Source organism: Calliopsis andreniformis, chromosome 3 (assembly GCF_051401765.1).
Source record: "Calliopsis andreniformis isolate RMS-2024a chromosome 3, iyCalAndr_principal, whole genome shotgun sequence".
Classification (NCBI taxonomy): Eukaryota; Metazoa; Arthropoda; class Insecta; order Hymenoptera; family Andrenidae; genus Calliopsis; species Calliopsis andreniformis.
Window position 1 is genome coordinate 23,722,878 of NC_135064.1, and position 26,371 is coordinate 23,749,248.

At 42.7% G+C, this 26,371-nt stretch overlaps 1 protein-coding gene across 1 annotated transcript in view; it reads right to left on the reverse strand.

Annotated features, from left to right (window-relative positions):
• Positions 1-26,371, reverse strand: part of Su(tpl) (Suppressor of Triplolethal) — a 122,782-nt gene that overhangs the window by 53,643 nt on the left and 42,768 nt on the right. The window contains exon 2 of the mRNA XM_076375323.1: positions 21,538-21,585. Within this exon, the coding sequence (XP_076231438.1) occupies positions 21,538-21,585 (48 nt within the window). The remainder of the gene's footprint in view (positions 1-21,537; positions 21,586-26,371) is intronic.

Consider the following 26,371-nt stretch of genomic DNA (forward strand, 5'->3'; position numbering starts at 1 on the left):
TATTTTCTTCTAATCATTCTAACGATTTTAATAATCATTCACCAAGATCCAATTTATTTTCTCCAATACAAAAACTCTTTCTCGCGAGAACTCATTTTCCCTGATCAAGAGCTCAAGCATCGTCTCATAATTTTTCTTCGTATCACTGAATGTCCCAATAACAATGAACAGCTCAAACAGTGTCGTTGGAATACCGAAGTCGTTACTGGGATCCACACAATCACGTTTTTCGAGCTATCAAGTCCACGACCGAGGATTAGAAAGGAAGCTGTTCGAATGGTAATCGACAATTCGTCAGGCTTTTCGATAACTGTATTCGCAGGACTCGAGCACTGATATATCCGAGGTGGAATCTCGAGGCTGGCATTCCGAGGAACGTAACGCGCGGTCGTCAAACTTTCCTCGGGAAGAAGGGACCTCGACTCGCGGCGCCCCGTTGTCGTGCCGCGACTTCCGGTTTTACACTTATACTTCTTTTATTCGTTCGAGACACCGCGCTCTCGCTTGGGTATCGATCGCTTTATTCAACGCGGAAATGCGCCGTGCCTGCACAGGCAGCTCCAAGGATGCGTTTTCTTGATTTGAGATTGAAACTCGTGGGGAGAGAAATCGTTCGATTGAATTCCTTTCGGTTGGTACACTTTCCTGATGAGATAGGTGAAAATTGAAAAAAGTGAGTGAGAGAATATTGTAGCTAGCGATTCGTTTAGTAATTTGTCTTATTTTGTAAGAGGTAAAAGAGAGTTTAGGAAGCATGGAATTTAAGAAGTGTCGAACTTGTGAAATTTTTAAATAAATGGGCACTCAATTGCCACATTCGTGGAGACTTATGACTTATGATTAAGTAGGTATTTTTTTAGTTCTATAATTGTCCTGTTTTATAGAATCTTACTTCAAATCTCATTTTTTGACTTAATAACAAAACTATCAAAACACTTAAAACTAAGAACATACAAAAAAATACAGACATCCAGATGCATGCTTTTTCGTAACCCTATTACCTAGCTCGAATTGATCAAAGTACAGTAAATCCAATATTGAAATAAATTAGTTACATAATTATTACGTTACAGTCGATTTTCAACCGATCCAAGAATAGACGATGACACGCAGATTTTTCGAAGTGATTGTGAAACTGTAAAAGAGTGTCTATAAACGACAAACTAAATTCCGTTTTAGATCCTCCAACTACAACCAAGGCTTAGCAGTAGCTCGCAAATCAGAGAGCGTAGAAAGTTTGGGCTAGACGACAAGCATAAAATACAACGCTTTTAACGGCTGCGCCTTGGCACCGTGAATTATTTTGATCCCACACTTCAGAGGCTAATCGTAACACCAAAGCGACTACGCCTGCAGACTTGAGATTATCACTGGAATCGATTCATGATCGCTCATGCTCAAAATCGCTCCATTTCCTTGAGTTGCAGCCGAGCAACACCTTCTCCGCGAAAAATTTCATGCATGATTGCAGGTGTCGCTTGCACTCCTTTTCCAACATATGTTCCATAAATGTAAGAGATACAAGAATGTGTACCTACACGTTGGAAATGTAATTATGCTTGGAGAATTTAGAGTTTAGTGACAAATAGTGAAAAAAAATTTTGAGTAGAAATTGAGTTAACATAAGTCTGGAACATGAAACAGTGAATTGAATTATTTTTCAAAAATCTCTACGCGAATTCACGCTTATCCTTCTCTGATTCTATGCGAAGAATTCAGGATAAAGTAGTAAGGAGAACCAGGCAAACACCAGTTTATTTGATAAAGGCATTCCAACACTCCGCGAGACATTCGTTTATTTTTAGTGAAAGCATTCAAAGTAGTCATCGCTCAGCAATTACAAGCCTTATACGATTCACAATAATCTGCAAAACAGTGTCTACACATTAGTCATCGCACTTGTACATCCAGACAGCAAGCATTATTTGTTAATGATCGAATAAAATTAATTATATTCGTTCTGTTTGATAGAATATTAATTGGACACGAGGACGAAGAGAACGTATTCTTATGCAACTGTATTTATCCTTTCTATGCAAAAGCCTCTGTGTTATATTACAGGATATCCTGTGCATAAGTCTTGACTACTATCCTGGTTTTCTGACACTATTCCTTTGCACCTCACCAGTAACCACTTTCATCCTTAATTACATGTATTCTTCTGGTATGTGCAGAGTTACACTACAGATTCACTAGTTCGTTTATAGACAGATATATGTATATATAAGCAATGCTGTACTAAAATTAATACGTTCGTTTCCGGGTCAGGAATTAGCACCTTTATGAATCTTTACTCGAAGTGGCACACCAATCAACTGAGATGTTTCTAATGTCCTGAATATATTTAAATTTTTTACACCATTTTTAACATATTCAAAAACTAAACCTAAATGGTCCAACGCTAAACCTGTATGGTCCAGTGTGCCGTGTGGCAGCCCTAGAAAACAGTGTACCACTTCACAGTTAAATTCACCTGAAACTTCACCCGAAGCAAAAACTAAAATTCGACACGACAAAGACGCCCTATCAACAATCCATTAAAACACTCCACAGAATCATTGCAACCCACAAACCCCCCTTCAACGCGCGAACACCAAAAGCTCCACAAATCGAGCATCGAAACGTCACAAAAGAAACGAACAGAACGTGCATATCACAGGAAACCACAGCGCTACCTCCATGACACCAATATCCCAGCGATGTTGACGAGGTAGTCGCCACGGGAGCAACTAATCGGGTCGACGAAAACCACGGGAACGATTGCCTCGTCGCGATCGATCAGCTGGTCCTTCGTGCAGGGCAGAGATAAAACAGGCGGAAAGGAGGATACCGCGATGGGAAAGACGACCTGTTGGGACAGCGTCGTTCGACTGGAGGCGCGATCGATAAGCGTATTTTAAGTCCCCTTCGCGTCCCCTGTCCGCCATAATTAATGACAACGAGGCGTCCGCTGGTCGTCGAAGCGTCGTCGATTATGGAACGCTCCGTCGACGCTGGACGCTCCGCGTTTTTCAAGAACGTTGCTCGAGAGAGGCGCCTCTCGTCGAGGAAGGAAGTTTGTCCTCGATTAATTATACCGACCACTCGAATCGATGGCTCATGCCACGGGTCACCGAGCAGGCTGTCGCTCGCGATACTGTCGACGGCCCTCGTAAAGACAATTTTCTCCCTGGGGACCTCCTTACGCTCCTTTCCTTCTCTCTCGTCTTCCTCTTCGTCCAATAATAGATACCGCTACTTCTGCGCGGGGTATTTGATCATTCTAACGGCACCGTGGGCTAATGATTATCCCAAAATCTGTTTAACGGTATCGAGCTGACGTAAACCTCTTTTAAATGTCTGCTGCTTGGGCGCGATCGGAGGCACCTATTCGTTTATTCATTTCATCTCTAAGCCTAAGGTTTTCGGATCTCTTTTATGACAATGATTGACAGTTGCGATTTGATTTATGTTTTGGAAGGTAGATGATGATGGGGAATTGAAATTGTTGGAGAAAAAAGTACAGAAGTGAGACTCATGAAGCAAGAAAAGCGAATATATTTTGGGTACTGTTGAGAGTTAAAAGGAATATTTTTCTATTTCAATATAGAAGGTGTTTTCCTAGACATGTGTTCTCTATTTCCTAATCCCCTATAACAAAGTCTTACAACTATTACCTACAAGCTCCCAAATCCTTACGTAAGCGCCTCGTAACTCTCGAACTCCCCCTAATCTCAGATCCCTCAACCTCCAACCTCCATCACCTACCCATCAAACCCCGTCATCGATCACTCACTGCATCACCGACCAGCATTCCTCTAAACACCTTTAAAAATCGATGTCGACAGCTTTCGACATCCCCGTCGAGGTTCGCCGAGAAAAACGGCGTGGAAAAGATGACCGAAGGTAAATCGGCCTCGTAGGGTTGAAATATTCATGCGTTCAGGAGGGGTTCGCTGGTGGAGCAGGATGGCAAGGGTTCGCGCAGGCCTCGAGGAGAGCAGTGAAGGGGGGGCCAGAGAAGAGGGAAACGTGGAAAGAAACCCTCGGCCGAAGGAGGTGGTTCAAACCCGCAAAGAGTGGCGAAGTAGGGGGAGCAGGGGGTGTACAAGTGGCGGGGATTAAAACGGGAAGAGGGACAAACGGAGGCCTTTGGCCAGGGACGCGAAACGGGAAAAATCGAGAAAGGGAAGGGGGAGGCAAAAGGGGACGCAAAAGACACAGAGGGATGGGCGAGTGTAAATGAAAGCCAGAAGGGCTTCCAGGGGGCTGGAAAACCTATGGCTATAGAGAAAGCTCTGTCCAGGGCGTAGGGGAGGCCGAGTGGGCGGCGGAAGGGAAAAACGGGAAGAAGCGTGGGCGGCAGACAACGCGAGAGAGAAACAGCCGTGCATATTTCATGCAAAATCGTCCTCACGTTCGGTCGGAGGCTCGCGTGCAGCACGTGCTCTCCGCGCCGATAGCTCCTGTCGGCGTCGTACCGTGGAAAGCACTTGTGCGCGCCTTCAGCGAACTCCATGCCTCGAGAGACTCTACTGTAAGCAAGAGCCCCCCGCTCGGGTGCATCAGAGAAGAGCGAACTTTACGAGACTCTCCACGAGCCGCTCCTTCCCTGGATGGAGCCTGCTGCTACCTGACCTATGTTACCGGTAACGAGGACTGCTAACCAGGGAGGGGAGAAAAATTGTTTTTAAAGCGCAAAGTTCGACAACGTGCTCTAGGAGAACCGAGAAGCTACCTGCGATGGGGAGCTGCCCTTCTAGGGGGGACTCGAGGACTGGATAGTTCCTTTGTAACCGCTGGTGGATGGGAACTGGGTTAGCCAGGAATGTCAATTATTCGAGCTTCTAATCTGTTTCGTTAGTGTAGTATTTTATGTTGATGTACTTGAGTTAGTAGTTTTATCTGGGTTTCATTATGTTATGTAAATTTTGGAAGTGATTGTGATAAATGAGATTTGGGGGATTAGATAGGGTTTGGAGAAGGTGGAGATGGTGGGAGGTGCTTCATTCAAATGTGATATTGATTTCAAAGTATATTTTTTGCTATTTTTTGAAATTAGATTGAATGATAAATTCTTTATATCCTGAATTGACCAGCAATGAGTGGTAATATTATCTTCTTATACAGTACATTAAGATTTTTTTTATTGTAAGCTAAATTTGATGTCCTTGAATGTTGGCAGACTTTACTACTTCTAATTGTAAGTGCCAGTTAGAATTCTCACCATGTTCGGTTTTATATTAGCATTTTAATGTGGGTAGTATCTACTTATAGAAGAATAAGTTATATTGGGTTCTTCGTAATTTCAAATGGTTGTCTATTCAATCGAAGTTCATTTTATATAAGCACATCTGTGATTTACGATGAGCCTACGGTACACAGAATGTATTAATATTAATTCAATGTAGGTATAATAAATAGTGAGCGGACGTCACAGTAACTTCTAATTCCTGTCATCAAAAGGTCTTGTAAAGTTCAGAAATTGCTTCCAAAACTTGAGTCTCAGTAAATAGAATTCACGAGCACCTTTACTCCACTCTAATACCAAAAAAAATCTATAGCACAAGGTATCTTCGTATACCTATTCAAAAAAATGAATTAGTTAAAAAATAATGTTCCTAGGATAATTTCTCCAACAATTAATTAGGCTACCATCAAAAGCTAAAAATAACACGCTTGCGATCATCCAGGTACGTACATCGACACACATGTAACTCGATCAAAGCATCAAATATTAATCAGCTAACAGGATACTCCACCGAACCGGTTAAATCTACCGCTTTAATGAATTCCAGTGCCCCCGACAGGCACCTAGGATGTGTTACACGCAATCCGAAATAGTACACGAGTGATCGATCTCAATTTCCTCTAAAAATACCCATACCATTATCAGTTTTCCCAACGAAAACCTGTTTTTATCGACCATTAACGATTTCAATGATCGAAAGCTCCCTTCTAAATTTAACAATGCCCATTTCCATTCCACTAGTCAGCCCATAAATCTGATTTACCGCCCCGAGTTCCCCGGGATTCTTTCCTGCGCTAGCAATTAGTAGCACTAAATCCCATCACTCGAATGGTTTATTATTCATGAGCCAGTGTCGCGCATACTTAACCAAAGCTTAGAAGTAGCTCCCAAAGAACAAGCAGGGACCGTTACTCCAGTCGCCAGCTATTTATCCTTCCAAAAAGGAAGCTCGCAGAGCTCCCCTCGAGCGAGTAGCCTACACTCGCAATCGCGTTACCTGTAATCGTTATTCCGCGAGAAGACTGATCAGTCAGGGTGTAGATCGCGATCTATGGCGGTCAGTGTAGCCAGCCAGTTGGGTGTCTCGTTACCATTTGAATCCGTCGACGTCTCCGTCAGATAACGACATCCGTCGCGTGCGATCGTATCATCGGGTAATTCCTCGATTCAATCGTAACACTGGAACCTTATTTTCGGTTTCTTGAGACGATAACGCGAGGGGGATGAGCTCGTTTGAACAGAACAGCGAGGCATCGAGTCAGCGAGAGCGAGAATGAAAACGACAAGCAGGGACTCGAGTCCTACTCGAATCTGAGATGATATCGGCCAGTCGACGTGGATAATTTTCTGTGTATATATCACACGAACGAGGGGAATCCAGTTTTACAGGTTTAAGATCGTTCGATGGAACCGTTCCCTCGTTGGGACGAGTCCATGATACACCATGGGGCTAAAGATAGGACTGCCGTTCCAAATTGCCGCGAGACCCGCGACCGATACACGATTTATCGGCGTGAGACACGCTGATAACTGTGTCTAGCGTGGATTTTGTAAGGTGGGACCGCTGGCGGCAGCTCTACGATCGCGACTCCGAAGAGTGAAGACTAGACGGTCAGGTGTTATAAAATTTAACGACAAGCTGATGAGGGAATTAGTAAATATAGGACAAATGAGTCTTTTCGATTGATTATCTTCGCCTGTACAGAGAGAAGCAAATTGTTATTGGTCTTTCTGCTGTGCTATTAATTTACACGATTACTGATAAAGTTGGGAAGCGTTATTTGCTAGGGCTGCGTTTACATGATGAAATCTGGAGGTGATTACCTGGTCCTCTGTGTATCCATGATGTTAATCAATACTGAGAATTTGAGTTAATAGTATACTGTTTTATGATGACATTTCCAGGATTGGAGGATTTGAAAATTTGGAAATCTGAATATTTGAAAATTTGAAAATTTGAAATTTTGTACATTTGAATATTTGAAAACAGGAATATGAATATTTTAATATCTAAGCGTTAAAAAAGTTAAACACGCAAGAGCAGAAAAAACTACTTTTAGCAGTGACGAACGTCTGACAAAGATAATCTCCACTAATGCGTACAAATTACGAGTTCCATACAGTGTGCAAATATGATACTAAAAAAAGTAAGATTAGAATGAATGGACTTAATGTTCACACGACGCTGCGGTGTACAATAGTACATATACGGCTCATCGCCAAAGCCGACGTAAGTAAATACAAAAAAAAATCAGTGTAGACTAGAGTAAGATTACTACGTTACGGAATTATTACGAAACATACTGTCTATTACACCACTTTCTTTTCAGCTCGACATAAATATCCTATAACTGCGTAAGATGATACAATTACCCTCTCTAAAGTGAATAAATAAACAATTTCTGGTCCAGAGGACGAATCCAAATATCAGATTCCAAAAAAGCGGGTAAAATATAAGATTCCACGTCATGAATAAAACATCAGTCGAGCGTGCTCAGCTCCAGCAGAATATTTTTCCATTACTATTAATGCAGCATAATCGTAGGCTATTAATTCAACGTTATCGTGGAGTAACTTTTCAATCGAGCTATTTTCTAAGCACTGTTCCAACTCTATTATTATCTCCCTATCGATAACTAAATAACGGAGCAGAGTGAAACTGATCTCAGACTTTCAACTGCCACGTGAAATCGACTCAATCAATTAATTTCACCCGATCCCAATTTTTCTCTCTATTTATTTTTATTTCGATGATAATTGCTATTTCGTTATCGACCATTCGAGTACAATCGTTTCCTCAGAAACAAGGTACACTGGGGAAATCTTATCAATTATCAAACATCGCGACGCAAATGGAAATAGCGGCGTCGACGATGATTATCATATCGGCGAATCGACGTTGACAAGGCAACACGGGAAGATAAAATACCGAGTAGCAACAGGCTCGAATTGGCCTCAGAGGAGAAAGGTTGCAACGATCGACGAATCCATTTCATGCAAATCTGTCCGCGGTAATTCCATCGCCCACTCCTTTGCGTGACAATTTTGAACGGCCAGCTTTATTTATTATTTCGTGTGCGGCGACAGCAGCTCCGCGGAGCAGGGGCACATTTTTCTGGCGTCCATGGCCTGAGCGAGCTGGTAAGAGGGAACCAACTGGCAAAGGTCTTTAGAACCAGTTTTGCCAGACGTCTCTCGCGCGTCGCGACGACAGAATTTTATTCTGTCTGTTGACCAATTGAGACGGTGCACCGGCTCCTTTTTCTCCCTTTCGCCTCCATCTCTGCGTTAATTTAACATAACAATAAAACTGGACGCGCGGTCTCGTCGATGCCAATTTACGACCGAGGACCGCGGCAAGACGAAAGCTGATCGAGGATGGAAGGTCACCTGACTCGGATCACGATGTAGAACGAGTCTGAATTTGCGAGCAGACGATTTCAGAGAGTCCATGCACGATTCGTTACGTCATCTGGGGTCCACTTTGCTCTGGTTGGTGAGGCTTATGGAGTGAAGTTTCAAAGATAAATAGTTTTTGATTGGATGAAATCTTTTGGAAATATGTGGCCCAAAAATGATGGTAAGTTCACTTTTCTAATAGAATCGTTTCACGTTTTAGTAGGATCACGCCACCCTTTCTTCATTGAATGAGATGATTTTTCTTAGAAGTTTAAGGAGGAATATAAGAAATTAACAGTGTCCAATTTCTTCTTGTACTTTAAAGTTCATCTACTGTATTATGTGTGAACCACAGCAATTTTTCAATTCTGATAAAAATTGTTGCAATTTTACAAGCAACGTTATACGAAGAACCAACATATGAGCGAAAAGGATTCTATAAATGAATTTTATCTGAACTTTGAACCTTTAAAACGGCGATCAGTCGTTTCGAGATTCGACTGCCTTTTTGCGGTTCCTCGCTCGTAAATCATCACTTCGTCCGCGTAACTATGTCCCGACAAAAACTCATCTATTACAAGTAGTCGTTTCTCAATTTATGCATAACTATTTCTATACTCCAAGTAGAAGCTAATTGCAAAACAGGTATCAAAGATTGCTTCCTTTCTATCGTCCAGAACCTGTTCTTTTTCGTGTGTTAAACCAAAGGCGAAAGCAACGATTTAATGTACACAGAGCGAAGAAAAATTACTGGTGTACCGTATGATCGAAGCCATACAATATTATCTGCGACGGTAACTCAGGAATTATACAAGCTATCCTCGCGGAGCATGAGCTGCGGACTAGATACACGCTGTTGCTTTACATAAACGCATTAATGATTACATGTGAAAGCGTCGAGTGGAATAAGAAGGATGCTATCGCTGTACGACTTCCTCTAATCGCTTTGCATACTAGCACGCCCAAATGTTTCTGCTACGATCTTCCTCAAGATAGGAAAACCTGGTTAAGCTTCACGAATTTTTGAAAAGTGAATCGCAGAGATGGCGAAACAATGTGTACTAAAATTGGTAGTCTCGAAGTTTCACTATTCTAGAAATTATTAGGGCGCTAAGTGTAAAACAACTATCTATTACTCATATTCCACGAGAAGACCCCTCAAAGGCGTTAGGAGCAATGCATTCCAGGGACTTCTCATGAGACGCGAACAGTACTAAGCTCCGTTGACAAGATGAACCCCGAAACCAATAGATCTGTATTGTTGCCAGGGCTCATCTTGTCAGCGGAGCGCTATACATAATCATACAGAAAGAAATTTTCATACATATCTTCAAAAAGAGGTTGTTTACTTTACTATCTTCTTCCGAAATAGGAAACACGATACTAAAATTATTATTAGTCTACACTTCATAAGAAATACTAAGTCTCTCCTAAAATCTCTACTATTAGAATTACCAAAGATCCTCAGTCTCCCTTCAAACCATTTAACCCTGAAACCACTAATGCTACCACGCTATCCCCATTTCTATCTCTAACTCCATTTAGATTCCAGTTACAGAAGAAAAACTGTTCGCGTGAAAAAGGTCTGACGATTATTTTCGGTAGAGTAAAGCATGCTCGTGCGGAAGGAGCGCGTAAACGCGCAATATTATCGGTCACGTCAGCAGGCGTAACGCTACGTGAATGAACGGCGAACGAAAAAGGGAGGGAAAATTAATGGCGAGGAGCGCAACACCCGCATATCGCCTACATGCGCGCAAGGCCGCAACGATAAAGATACACCTATACAGCAGAGGCGTCCCGCATTCGGCCGATTGTGGGTCCTCGTCGGTGGGTACGCGGCTCGTTACGGCACGTTTCCATACGGTCATAAAACGAAGTGGAACGATCCTGGGATAGGGCAGTTCTCGGCCTAAATCCTGTCATACGATGTCCGACACCCTTCCAGAGGGCAGACGGACGCCGAAGGGAGAATCGAATGTGTTATCAATGGCACCCTTTCCCTCTTTTTCTCGTATCCTGTTACGCGGCTATCGTAACGTCCACTGTTTTATACATTCGTGCGAGGCCAGGCCTGCGGTTGAACGTGGAATATCGGGAATCGAATATCGTTTCGTGTCTGGCAGTGTTACTGTTTGGGATTGAAACGTTCGCTGTAGTTTACATACGCGGAATAATAATCGATGGGTTGGTTTGGAAACACTGTGGAAGTTTTTTGCTGGAGATTGAGGATCACTTTTTGGTGTTGAATGAAAATAAAGTTAGGGGGAGTAAGTTGGTTTTGATAATAATAAATTGAGTTCCTATTAAATTAATGCACATGAATTTGTAACTTTGAAGGAGTAGGTACCGTTCGAATGTTAAAAGTTTTAGTAGTCATAGTGATATTAAAAAATTTGAATTTATGTACCATTAGGAGTATTCTGTATTTCTATTTAATTCTACTATCTGTTCACTGCTTTTACAGTTCCCCATTTATCTTAGTATAAGAGAATTTCAAAGTTTCCTGTACCACTATCATGTACAGTACAATAATTACTCTAGCTGCAAGAATTTCTAACTTGAAAATTCGTGTGCATTAACGCCCTGTCTTTAATCTCCACCCTCCCTTCGCTACGTTCTGGACTTCCGATGATTTGCATAATAGCTAAAACCGAATGCGAGATGAACTTTCGTGGAAATGCTCCTCCCCTACTGTTCCAGGAGCGAGAATTTAGATGGCTTCCAGTAACTCTGATTTCTGGGACCACTCGAAGCCTCCGAGAGCTCAGGTTTCATCAGATTCGAAAGAAGATAATCGTAACTCGTATTCTGCCCTGAATACTCATCGAAATTCGCGGAATCGACTGACGTGTCCTCGTATGGTTTACGAGCTCTAATTAACCGAACGGAAGCGCGTGAATATTTCCATTTCCCGGTGCAAGATGGCCGCCGAGGCGGAGGACTTCCTCCTGGAAGGGGAAGTGCTCGCGGACGCGAATCAGCCAATTATTTCAGGGTGACCCGCTTTTCATTGTAATGCTTAGATTCGACTGCTAGAACGTAAGTGGGACACGCGTAAAAGTAACTGTTACAGCAGCGATGTTTCGTGTCGGTGGCGGCCGCCCGCTGGAATATCGCCTTAAGCGAAAGAAAACGTCTCGGCAAGTGCGTGCACGCGCGAGGAGGAAGCGACTCAGGGAAGACGACAAAAGGCTGGAGGCTTCCGGTTGCCGCTGGATACAAAGAGGCTTCTACGCGCTAATTATCATGGACGATAATGAGACCAACTTAACAATCGTTCCCATGTGGAAGGTTCATGCTTAAACGTGACGCAAGTCGACGAATTTCTTAATCGTTAGAACGAGAAGTCATTGCTCGAAGGACGAGTAATTGGATCCACGTGTGGCGATCGTTTATATCGTGACCTCGTTAAGTGTCCACTGGGCTGGGCTACTTGGTGATCAGTTAAGGGTTCGCGATCGTATTTGAAATGGTTTTTGACGTTAAATTGGCTCAATTCCTATGAAAATTAGGTATCCTAAATATTAGATACTATTATTAACCCTTTGCACTCCTATATCGAGCAAGACTCGACATTAGTTTTCTTTATAGATACTCCTATCTTGAGTCACTCGATATTTTGAAATTGTCTTAAAATAATGAGGACTTATTGGAAAGAAAATTGAATAAAACTGGAAGTGCAGAGGATTAAAGGTCGACGAACTTTAAATAAATTGAATTCCTATTAAAAAAAGCAATAAGCACTAAAACCTAGCTCTAATATTAAACAAGAGATAAGACTTGTAAAAAGCTACTTTGCAATATTTTATACTTCACTGTATTCCGTAGTACTCTTACTTTGTCCCCACGCATGTGACAAGAGATATTGTTATAGATCTACGCAGAACATACTCAACACCTACACAAGATATTGGAGAAAGGAGACTACATTCGCTACAGAAAGCAACATGCTCCAACGATACAATAAATAGCGTAAAATATTAGATAAACGTTTATGGAACATTTTACATCGATTTCCGGTGTAGTATTCTTCCCCTAATCTTGTAGACAAGAGAACAAGATGAAATCAAGTCGATAGTGTTAGATAGAAGACCTCCCACTCCGCCATCCACTTCTCGTATCTCGTCCAAGAGGTGCTCGAGCGTCGAGTCGATCGTTGAAACGCATTTTCCGATTACGTTCCTCGAGATCATGGTTTCCTGGTCGATTATTCTCTCAGCAGCGCCCCCGCGGCGCGCTCGCGAAAACCGAGAGTCGAGTGTCCCCGGACGGAGCCAATAACGCGCCGTTCCCGAACGAAATATACATACAGACAGATCAAGAAACCGAGTGAAAGGCAACAATGTGAAGGCAAGCGTGAGCACGGTCTACGTATGCTAACTACACGCGCAAAAGGCCGTCGGGCTATCACTGAAATGTACGCTCGAAGCTATCGTTCCCTATTGCCACAGACGCATCGTCGGAGCGACACGAATGGACCGAAACCTATAGGAACGCTCTCCTTTTCCCCTCTGGAATCAATTAAACCGCTACTATCAGCGTGACGCGAAGGAGTGGCTCTTTTCTCTTCTCTGCACTTCGCACAAATGAAATTACATTTGAGAAAAAAAAAAAAAAATCATCAACCTCGAAGTCGAGAAAGTGACGACGGTGATGGACACAGTAATTACACTGAAAAGAGATAAAAGGGTGGTTGAGGAATGCACTGTAACCAGTGCAAAAAGAACACAATATGGTGCACATACGAGTGCTGATTGCAGTGAGCATTATAGCTACACATGAAATCACTGGGACTGGCTTGCATGTGCGCAGGCACGTTTGTATAGGTGTTCACAGCGAGGTAGAAAACGGGCAACGTAGATCGAGCAAGACACGGGTCGGTTCTCCCTGGATACGTCAGTCGCGACAAGGACGTCTGCTAAATGAGCGAATCATACTGGAATAATTGGTCCGCGCTCTTTGTGAAACCAGTAATAAAAAGGACCGAAAAAGGGACAAAAAGGGGGAAAAATGTACGCAGAGTAGAAGGAAAAATTGTTCCAGCATAGGATGCAGTTACGACAGTTACGCTGCTTCCCTTTGTTGGTCTCGAGGTAAAACGACGAAGAGGAACACGATGTTCCCCATGTAATAGTTAACTGAGCGCGATCAGCGAAATTCGAGCTGCGCTTTTTGCCCGCGTCTTAACTCGGCCGTTCATAGAGAACACGACGAACTTCGAATCGGGTTGCTCGCTTTACTTTCCTCCTCTCTAAGTGTAATAATCGAGCGGCCGCGTGAAAGTTTGTGCGGTTAGTCGTTTACATCGTGTAAGACAGATAAAATTTCGCTTTTAAGTTTCCCCTGACGGGATCTAATACTTTCTATGCTCCCGAATTCCGACGCGTGTTACTTCGACGGATGCTTGCGCAACTTTCGACCTCGTTCAACTCTGTCTTGTCAAAGATTGATGGATTTTTTTGTTGCTAGCGATGCTGTATGGGGTCGTCGTTCCGGATAAATCACTGTGGCTCTTCGAATCAGTCTTTTAAGAGAAAGTTCCGAGTGGTCATTCACGGTTCAAGTGGTATCTTAGGTATGGGTAAGTGTTGGTTTTATTGACCGACTGTAGATGAGTTTAAATTGGGCGATCATAAAAGATGTGATCGTAAATTGAGGTGCTCGATTGTAGCTGCGTTTTCCGGGGTCGCGTGTGAAGTTGATGGCGAGGTTAGCGACTCTGTTCTGAGGTTTGAAGTCTGGAAATTGGATCAATAAAAAATTTTAAAAACTCTGAGGGTCTGAGAATTGAACAAAATTGGAAATAGGAATATTAGACCTTTTGAAAGTTTGAAAATTTAAATATATGAATATTTAAAAATTGCAACAAGCTGTTTATTTGAAAATTTCAAATTTTGAAAATTTCAAATATTTGAATATTTGGAAATCGTACTTTTTATGGAAACCAATACGAAGAAGGAAGCCCTCTAATTAAGACAAACACATAAATTCATCCGATTTTTCTTATTGCCAGATTAAATTACCATAACGTTACGTTTAGACTCCAAGGTTATTAACTGTTATAGTCGACAAGATTTACGAACAAGTTCGAAACTTAATAAAATAGTCAATAAAATGATCCGTCCATAGGGGCACAGTGTTTACACACGACGAATTCACCAGAAATATCAAATAATTCTTAATCACCAACCTCGCGAGGACAAGGACAAGAGAATCCCAAAACAAGCAACCAGCTACAGATGGAAAACAGACAATAACCACGGGAGACAGAGAAACAGGTTGTCGAGCATCCTGATCCACGAAAGACACCACACGCTGACGCTTCTGGCGACCCATCGCACAGATCCTTCGACCCAGAGCTTACAACACAAAAACAGACTACAAAACACAAACCCTGCATCTACATCACACTCCATCGTCAACAATATCAGAAGCATATACCCTACACTGTACACAGGTGGTTGGGCCCCAACGATAAACACGATAGAGCCACGTCTCCATGACTCCACAGTAGGGCAACGAACACATCCAAGCAAGAGAGAATCTAACGACCTATAAATAAGCAAAAATCACGACTGGTAATAAAATACCAAGGTGTCACGGCCGACCATGATGGCTGACCATCCATTCCACTGCGCGTTTGGTCAGCCGCGTCGTCGCCGTCTATCGGAGCCGAGGTGGACAAAATTCTGCAGGACCAAAGTGCCCGAGGCGACAAAAGATGAGGACGAGACAGAGAGAGAGAGAGAGAGAGAGAGGTAGAGAGACTAGAGAAAAAGGGAGAAGAGACGGGATTTCCGAAGAGGAAGACCGTCTCCCAGAATAGCCAGGCGATAAACCACTGTGCGGAAAGGGGAACGGTTTGCGTGAAGAGGAGAGGAGACGGAAACGGGGGAGGTACGAGAGGGAGCGTGAGAGGTGGAAAAAAAGCAGAAAGGCGGCTCGGGTGTCGTTTATTGCGGATCGAGAAAATATAGAAGCCGTTAATCCCGCGGAGGCTGCTGTTGGCCCGCGGTGACAACGGATTAAGCTCGCTGGGTGTATACACGCATCAGCCGCGCGGAGAGCTTTAACTGGAATCTCTGGCGTCAGAGGAGCACGGGATACGAGGGCGAGGCGACACTGTTCGGCTTATAGGAGGACCTACAAGTAGAAATTTCCTCGACCGTGTAACAAGAGGTCGTCGAGACGGTTTCGTTGGTTTTTGACGCTTTCTCGGCTAATTCTGCTAGAGTGGAGGACTTAGATATAAAACAGTTTCTTTCCTATGAATTCATCACTGTTCTCTATATCTCGGATAATTAGTTTTCCAATTTTTTTCACTTTCATATTTGGTGATTAACCTCGAGAAGATATTTTCTCAGTTTCTATGTTAAGAAGAGTCAAACTGTGACTTTTCTGAACGCTTATCAGAGCTTTTTGGTTCTCATTGTCAATGTTGTAATAAGGCTATGTATTTTCTGAAGAAGACATTCGTGTATTGTGTACCTTTAACCCTGCAGAGTTTGAATTATATCTTATTACCTAGAGTAATATTTTATGCAGCGTGTTAAGTTGTTTAAGGGACTAGGCATCACTCATATTCATGAAGAAAAAAGCAAACTATGAGTTATTGGTTAACAAAATATTTGAAGCTCATTTTCAGTCTCACAGGGGCGTCTGGAGGTTTGACCTCTCAGCCCTGACCCACATCCCAGGGGTCCTATGTCCCTAGTCTCCTCTCTCATTTCAAGTCCTCTTATCCCTAGTTCATAGTTTTTTCTTCTGGTCTCTATGTTCATCTACCAATCCCCTTGTAAATTCGAAAACCTTATCTTCTTTAGGGTCGCGATATCAGTAACTACATTTCATGATTTTCATTACAAAATGTCTCTAAACCCTGAATGAGTTTCCAACCTCTTGAACTAATTTCAATGAGTTCAATAAAAATATCCCTCGAATCTGTGAAACTAAATGCATTAAATCAAATCTCAAGTGACTATTAAGAAACTAGATTCTGGAACCCTTCGAACCCTTTTCGACTTCTCAATCCCTCATAGATGCAAGCACAATTATAAGAAATCTGCCAACACAATTTCTACCCATTTCGCAGAACACCCGATGCTCAATTTCTCTCTCTGAAAAAAGAAGCAGACATAGAAACAGCGGGCGCGAATAATCTCCAGGTAAAAGTCTTTCCGGTGACTATACGCATTTGATCCGACTATTTTTAGAATCGGACAACTCGACTACTTTCTAGACTGTCGACAGTTGATTTTTCAAGGATCCGAGCACTGACTCAGCCCGCTTCCAGGAACGCGTCCTTAGAATATCATTTTCCAAGCGGCTGGAGGCGAGAGCGGCCCTAAGGCGTTCGCATCTCCCAGCTGCAGAGCGCAGCTACGCGAAAAGGTCACCGAAGGCGCATCAGTCTGATCGAGCAGCTTCCAGAATCAAAGCCAGTCAAAGGTCAGGCTGAAACGCGGTCTACGTAAAACAGTCAACTCTCGTAACGCAACTAATTCGTACCACGTTATAAGAAGCTCAGAATTAGTGTAAATCAGAATAATTCGTATCATATTATACAGAAGAGAGAGGAACAAAAATACTATTGTCACATCAACTAAGCGATCTAAGGTTCAATGCACACGAGCGATACTTTGACGCACGATTTCATTGTGATCGTGTTGTTCTTTGGTGTCCCAATTACAAACAACGAAGACAGACATGACAGCAACGAGATCGTGCGTCAAAATATCGCTCGTGTGCACTGGCCTTTATAGAGACATTGAAATATAAAAGTACCGTGTTGTTATAGGAGGGTTAACTGTACGGTTAAACAGAATCGGCTACGTGAAGGAAGCCCTGATAAAGCAAGGTTCGATTCCTCTCCCCGCAACAGGTGACTCCGGAATAAAACGAAGCCTGGTGAACCAGATAATTACGTTCCATCCGACCGTCTGGGGGAATTTCTTTCTCGTTAGCGCGAGTCGAAGTCGTCGACGGTGTCGCAACCCGCCTCGGCTCAACGACTTTCGCCGTGTACCTGGTCGAAGACCACGGAAACAGAGCGACGTTCGATCGACCAGACACTGAGCCGCTGACCACGCCCGAAAAAAGGGAACACGACAGGAGACACGTACGGGGGTCGATCAACTTTCCTCTGCCCGTCACCAAAACCAGCGACGAGGAGCCATCGGCGACTTGCGTCGACGCGAGCAAGGCCACTTTTTTCGCCACTGAATAAATAATCTAACCCGCTGAGACGAGCGCGAATTTTTCGGGACGACTGGCTTAAAAATACCGTCTGGCTTGAAAACTGCTGGCTCTGTATCGAGCATAGGAATTGGAGTTAGCTCAGGGGGAGTTTGGAGGCACGAGATCAAAGAGCAATTACGAGACAACGGATATGTGTAATTATTGCAGAAGGTCGAGCTGTTTATCTTGCTGGAGGAATCAATATCCTGGGAGATCAAGGCCTGAGTGACGTATTAGGCTTGATGAATCGATTTCCTGTTTCAATTAGGATTATGGTGTACTGAATATGTATCTACGTCTTAGATAAGGCTGAGATAAGTCGTATCGGGAGTGAGAAGCAGCGAGTCTTTTGAAAAATAGCGTTCAGTGTTTAGCTGGATTTCTGCGTAGGTATGAGAAAGACTGATGCTCTGTTATGTGGATCTAAGAACTGAGACTGCTATAAATGAAAACTGACAGTAATAATCGATATGATGATAAGAATCGGTAAACAAGTTACAGGAGCTATTTCGCGAGGTCTTTAAAAAGACTTAAAATTGTTCTATTGTATCAAATTTAAGTGTCAATCAAGCCTTGACATCAGTTATAAAAAATAATTACAACACTACAATATAGTACCTAAAGAATGTACATTTTTTTTAGTCTATAAATCTCTACAACTAGTTCACAAATATTCTGCAAAGCAACTATAAAAAATTGAGTCCCTATAAACGTTTTGACCCTCACCATGTCATTTAAGGGTTCAACAATCTAGCCACTGGCAAATAACCGTCCTTCATCCGTCATTCTTTAACGAATTTTACATACTGCTATCGTCATCGAAAGGATGATGGACAACTGCGAATATCGTCAGCGCGAAACCCATTGGCTATTCAAATTAAAGATACAGGGTACATAAACAAAGTCACATGCTCGTGTGCTCGCAACAAAAGCATACGTTAAATTACTATAAACAATCGATGATACAGACTCATTGTGCCCATTATGGTACAATACTGGTTGAAATGGAGCGCCAAAACGATCTGCGATAAGCGAGCCAATAAGGGTCCGATCACGTGAACGTCACGCAAGTAGTGCGGTTTAAATTCAACACTATCTTTGATATAGTTGAAGCGTATCTTTACGAGGGAATCTTGGAACATTTTCTTCGCACAATTTTACGAGTGCTTTGTTACATCGGAGTCTACTTTTTAGTTGAAGACAGACAAATCGAGGTTGCCATAATACCCCGAGACGAAGAAAACGACCCTTAACTTTGAGGATAGAGGACTTCTAATGTTCTATGCAGAACTCTACTTATTCATGTTTTTAGTGCTAGATAACAGATCAACTACTAGTAAATGTGTTGGTAATAAAGAAGATAGTCCAAGTGCAAAATAAAAAAAATTCACCTTTTAAAATACAAATTTTATAGATTCCTGATTCAGACCTTTTTCATAATTATCGACTACTATATGAATGAGGAACCAATTTAATTACAAAGTAAATTCAAGAAGTCCCAACTGCTTTGAATAGTATTTTCCGTGTCTCTAGATGCTTTCAAGCATCTACAGCGATGCCGGAACTAGCCAAAGACCGACAGCAAGGTCCAGCAACCTCGAAATCCGATCCGTGGCGATGCAACCTTCGAAAAATCGATCACGACTGCCTCTCCATCGCGAGAGTCGCGCCAAGGACCATGGGACAGCGTTTCGCGGCGATTCGAGAAGGGACCGAGCGAGCAACGAACGAATGGTCGCGCGTGCACAACAGGCGAATCGACGAACGCCGCGCAAACGGGAGAAAATGGTGTATAACCTTGCTCGAACGACCTCGATCGCCTTCACCGTAGTAGAAACCTTCGGTGCTCGTCACGTATACGGACACGCGCAGTATCGACTACGATCCAGCGATCCTAAAGCGAAAAGATCTTGCTCTCTTATGGGTAACGCGGGGGGACCCCTCACGATCATGTTCGACATAGCCTTTCTTTCTTTTTTTCGTGACTTTGGAGAAAGAATTGCCTTCGACTTTTTCTTGGAAGTTTCTTTTCATCTTCTAGGAGTTCAAAGTAGGAAACGTAGAATTTTTTATGGATCAGTGATTAATTTCGAAGGATATTGTTTGTAATGTATATCACTCGTTTTTTTGGCCTCGAATTCCACATGATCTCACACTTTCGTATTCAATAAAAAAATAGTGAAAAAAAATCCTACCTACATGTGACCTTACTTCAATTTTCGAAAATTGTCACGCAATGAACAAGCACCCTACTGCATCACACCTCTCCATAAATATTCAACCCGATGTCACTCTTCCCAATAAACAATTCCGCGGATCAAACGACGAAAATTTCCGCGCAGACACGTTCACTCATATATCTGTCGACGCGAAATTTTGCATCGCTGCAGCTCGATGCGTTCACACGTATCGATCCGCATTGCATCACACTCCGGAAGCTCGACAGTTTACACGTCAAGTTACACGAGGGACGAGGTATCCATAACAAATCGTGAAGGCATCCCGCGACCAGTGCAACAAATAATACACCCGAATCTTCCGAGAAGTATGGCTCTGATGTGTATCTTTCTGTTATATCGTCGGCGTGCCATATGTTAAAGGACGGTTCATGGAAGAAGCGAGACTCACGTGTGGCTCAGCTGGCGACGACGAGGTCGATTTTTTATTTGCTAGCTTGCGGGGGTTGATCAGAAACGCGGAGTTTGTTGAGGCTCTGTGGCTTCTTAGAAAGATTGCACAAGAGTTGCGAAAGTTGATGCTCGGGGTCGTAGAAAAGTTTTATGTATCGTGGCGAGTGCTCTGAGTGACTTATTAGGGACTTGAAATGGCTTTTGTGGTGCTATTTATAATGGTTCTTTCGGGAGACGCGGTTTTATAGAAATCTCTTGAGGCGAAGGATTATTTGATTTTTAACATTTTCAAGGCTGGTGGAGAGTTCATGTAGAGTGGACTTGTTTGACTACTCAGGCAGACAGATTTTTACGAACGTAGTTCTAATAATAGATTCGGAAGACATGTTGTGGTATCGTAAAGTGGACTAACAGAGAATATAATAGTTTTATTGTGGGGATTATCGAAGTCCGGTAATTAAATTAGAGTACACAAGGCTTGTAAAAACAGATTGAACTGCCGAGATATGTTTTTATCACTATCACTGGATCATTAATTACGTTTTATCACTGTGCTTATATTGTTACAATAGTAATAGCATAAGAGTATTATTCTAATACCTATTTACACTCGCTTACTTCCTTATAATATTTGCTTACAAAGTAAGAAGAAACTTCTGAACTTTTACGTGAATCATGGCATTCCAATTTACGACACCACAGATTAGACGAATAAACAAGAGATAGCCTCGTTTCTAGATTCTAAGCCATTTGAGACATATTTCGAACTACGTTAAAAATAATATTGTCTTCGATATTTTTAGCCCCTACACGAGAAATGAAGTGATGTAACTCGTTACTGAGAAACACAGGTACATCGAGGCCCAATTCGTGTCATCCATATTACGACCTAATCGGTTATCGCTAGAACTCCTATAATCTTTGGCACATTATCGATTCGCTGCCACAATCGAACGCGGAGAAGTCGAAAGCCTTGTACGGCGACACGAGAGCGTGTCAACAAGAATGTATAAATAATAGAAAGTGGAGACTACTTACCCCTTCGTTTCCTAGGAACTGTATAGTAGGGTTCTGGCTGGTCTTGTTCTGCAACAGAAAATAATTTCAAATTAGATTTGCTCTTCAGGTTGTTGGATATAATGGTGATAAAATATTAACAAATATTTCTATTAGTTAAGGACAGTACATTTTGTGCTCCAATTTGGATCTCCTATCACCTCTTAAAATATCGAAGACTACATTTGTTACACCCTACATATCGCCTATTATAATGTATAAGACGTATACATTTATATTTTCCAATAAATTCACCTTTTCACACTTCGAGTCTCAATGAGTTAAGTCTCGATAAGTTTAACGAGTTCGTCACTCTCGAAAATTGCCAGCAATTGTCACAGCTCTTCTGTCGGCCTGTCGATAATCGCGCGAGTTAACGAGGAAAGCGGACGACACCGAGTTAACGAGAAGAAATCGCGGCGCTCGATGACGCGTATTTGCATAACACGCGTTGGCACTCTCTAAGCGAGCAGAAAATTCAGGTCTCATTCGGCGCCGGGGAAATGGAAACGCTCGCGCTTTCCACGCGCGTGCCTGCGCTGGGATCTTCCTCGTTACGTGCCCTATCAGCACGCCTATCGACACGTGCATATAATTTGACGATAAGGCCCTCGATAACGGGAGCGACGTCGCTTCGAGCGATGATTATGCCGCGACGCGCGGCGAATTTCATGAAATCCTCGGTCGACGAAAAAAGGGGCTGTGGCGAAAGTGAAGTCAGTGGAATGCCACTGTATTATGTACAGGGTGTTCTGAAAGTGAACGATCGAAGTCAGTTCTACTGTTAGTACGCTATTTCGTGATTCGAAATTAAGAGGATGTATTTATGAGACAAGGTTTGAGAAGAGAGCAATTTTGTTTCAAGAGAGTTTGCTTAAGAAACTGTAATGATAATAAGATGGAGATGTCTACTAGCTACAGTGTTGTTGTTTTTTTGAAATTCTTCTACTTCAGCAGGTTTTAGTGTTTTGGAAGAGAAATTTAAGTCGCTGGTGCGTAAACTAATAGATTTTTACATTCTATAAGCTTCTAATTGACTGTAAGTAGGGAGCTTGTATCGGGACAAGACCACATGCGTCTATACCAACATCTTGAAGGCTTTCTAGAGTCGATGAAACATGAAACTTCATCAAAAGGCCAAGTACTCAAAAAATACTTGAATACATAGTGCCAAAGCTTGATCGTTTAATTTCAGGACACCCTGTACATAATACAACGCAGAGTTCCGGTCTTTTAGAAATCGTGAATATTAATTAGGTGATCGATCGATCTTTTTCTTTCCAATTCCTACACAATCACTCGACAACATCAAAGTTTGGTCGCATGTCGTTTCCAATTGAATTCACCATACGTGTGAATGAAAATTCGCTGGCCTGGACAATTCATCGGGTCGAGAGCGCGTTTTCTACGCTGTGTTTCTGCGGTTCGTGAAATCAGACTGCGGCATGATCTTGTAACGTAATATATTTGCCGCGTTACATTACCACCGGTGCATGTACGATGATTTTGCGTGCAGGCGCGCACGCGTGCGAGCTAGCCTTCGCGATCGTTTGAAAAGGGAAAGTTGTTGGTAAGAGCTTCGTGTGCCTTCGATCGCGAAACACGACGAAGACGCTCGTAAAACCGAGAAGCGTTGCTATAATTGATATCCCGCTTACGATTCCACTTGATCCAGGCATTAATTGTAACTCTACTTGAAGGATGACTATGTGCCGCTGATTACCTTTACCGAGGTAATGTAGTTCTTCATTCATCCCAGTGGTTACTATAATGCGAGCTGATGGATTTGTCTCTAATCTTTCGGGGAAAAGGTGAGGCTTCTTTTCTTGCTATTTAGTCATGTACATAAAAGAAACCTATAGTCATTTGTTCTCGTAGAGTCATGTTTCAACGATAGATAGGAGTTCAACACTAAGTGCTATAATTCTTGGGGAGAAATAAAATTCTATAGATATAATAGCACCCTCTTGATGGCTAATTTTATTGTTTCCAGTAGACTAGAATTATGAAGTCGTAGCTCAAGTCTCAAACAAAGTTGGATTATACCCATACTGTTATTAAACCATATAACATTAATTCTAAATGAGAGAAAGTGGGAATAATTGGAACCCAGTTAATCAAGGTTCTATTATACACATAAGTATAGAAGTTATATTAATTTTCTAAAGCCAGGTTAACGTGAAAACTACTGATCTCAAGAATCTATAATAACACCACTTCAATCGTTGCAAAAAAGATCAGAAGGTATGCAACTATCAAGGTCCACAGATCCTCCCTTTCCAGTACCGCACTTCAAATCTCCACAGTTCATAAAAACAGCTATCAAAGCAACAAATAAAAGTTTCACCTAACTCTGCACAACTGTTTCCCGCGAGTAGCAAATATTTTCGCCCGAGGGTCAAGAAGTCATCAACGCAACAACAGTCCCAGTAGTATCCGACAGCGGTCCACGTGTAAAAGCGCAAAAAGTGTCGAGCGCAGAAGAGCATTTTCAACATCTCATCTGACGCTGCGGCGCGAATCGACCTCTTGCAATCTCGATTCCCGTCCTTCAGAACTAATACCAACGCGCCGCTATTAAATCTTACGGCTGATTCCGCCGCTCCTCCGTCGCGCGTCAAAATACATGCGCATGCATTGACGTCTGTGATCCTCGCGTTTGAGCCGCTGTCGCGATTTAACGAGGTTTAAAAGCAGCGGGACACAGGCTGGAGGAGAGCTCGTTCGAGACAGAAAAGCGAGCTGCCGACCGACACCGTCATCACAAAGGAAGAAAGGGAGGGAGAGGGGAGAATGACCAAATAAATTAATGACGCAAAAGGCGATCCGTGGTACGACCATTAAACGCTTCAACGTGAAACATTAACGCCTCGCAGACTGCCTCTGCATACATTATATACCTTGGAATTTTACGAGTTCGAGGGGAATAGCGAAACGAGATTTGAGGATGAAGATACAATGCTAAGGATTTTGGACAAAGATAGTTTATGTCCTTTAGATAATTATTACTTTGTATTTTGGAAAAATTCAATCAATTCACTAAAATTAATATAAGTAGTATTCCTGTATTAGCTAATAGAATTCATTGGTATGGAAAGAAAACGAGGCCACTATTGCAGAATCAGAATCTCCACACTATTCTAGAGCGGAAATCGTAATGGCCTCCTTTACATAAAATTCGGAGTGAAAGTGATGATAGCAGGGTTCCCAGAAAATTGAAGTTCTAGATTTTCTAGTTTCCATTGTTTCGCAAGGGAGAATCTCATTGAACAGTGGGAGGAGTAGCACATGGTTAGGTAGCAACACGAGTTGCTTTCACTGATGTCTGGATAATGATACTTTTTTGGGAAAGGACGATTACGCTCCAATAAGTCGATCCAGCAGGAGGAAGTTCGCGAGAAGGAAGCAAACCGGAAAGATTTGCTGGTTCCAATGCATTCCTTTCTTCTCGCTGTTTCATTTCGGTTACCAACATCAGATTATTAATGGAACGTAATCTCCAATTACTGTCGAATTATTTCCACTGAGTTACACAAATGAACTACGAATGTCTGATTAGTGTTTTCGCTGGATTAATCGGTTAATTATCCTAACAACCGCGCACTGTTTATTTGGTGAATCAGAAACTAGAATGGTTAGTGCACTGTTTGCAGTTTTTTATAGTAGACTATAAACCTAATGCTCTTACTGTGTCTCAGGCAGTCAAGTGAACACTTTGAACCTGGAGAAAATATTATTTTTAAAACTTGAAATATCCAGTCATGCAGTCTGCGATATTTCTGTATTAAAATAGAAGCGCTGGGTTTTCCCGCTATCACCTCGGAAAAGATAGCTCCTCCTTATCAACGTTTCCATTAAAGAACAACAATGGGGCAAGGTTGTGATTCAGTATCTCATGACTCACAAAAGGTGACTTTTTCACTGTCGAAACTCTTGCGACACAACAGTTGCGACAGCAAGGTCGAGCAGCAGGTGTGCAACAAGTACACTCGTCGAAGTTAGTTTAAACAAAAACGATTCGAAACCGTTGTAACGTGGAGCAAACCACGACGCAGTTACCTCTAATCCACTCCCTCAAGTAGAATAACCCATCAACTACAGACTCTAAACCCCCGAAACCCTCTCGAATTACCATAGCCTTCGATGCATAAGGCTCCTCTCCCCAACCTCGCCATTCTTCGGAGAGCCCTCTTCGAATGGCGCCGAACCGCCCATGCAACAATTTCCTTCGAAAGCAGACGAAACAAAAGTTCCATTAACGCAAGGACCGCGGTAAATCTCCTTCGACCACGTATTCGACTGACTGCTTTCATTCGAAAGGGAGGCAAGACGGTTTACCAGCATCCGTAAACTGAATTCGTTTCGGCAGGGTGTGTCTGAAGAGATGCAACAACAATGGCCTCCCATCGCCGGAAGTCTGTGTCGCGTGAACGCCCTCGAAGAGCTTCTCACCCTTTCGCCAGCGAGTGTATCTCATTGGAGGCTCGGTCAATAAGTCTTCTCTTCCCTTTTCTCACGAGCCTCCCTTTCGACCGCCCTCTGTTCCCTCGAAATTGAATCTTCGTCCCTGGGGCAGCGTATTAGCAATAAATTATCGTGTCTCCTCGAGGCGTCCAGCGACTTATCGACAGGGAGACCGTGCTACCGAATGCACACGGTTAATTGATCCCAATAGCAGCGTTGTATAGATTATTCGGGATCGTTGGTGATCCCAGAGAGGGATTCAGGCTCGTCGAGGAAATGGAAGGAAATTGAGTCGATCGAAGGGATGATTCGTCGAGGAGAGGGGTACACCTGTTGAATTTCGTTTTTGAAG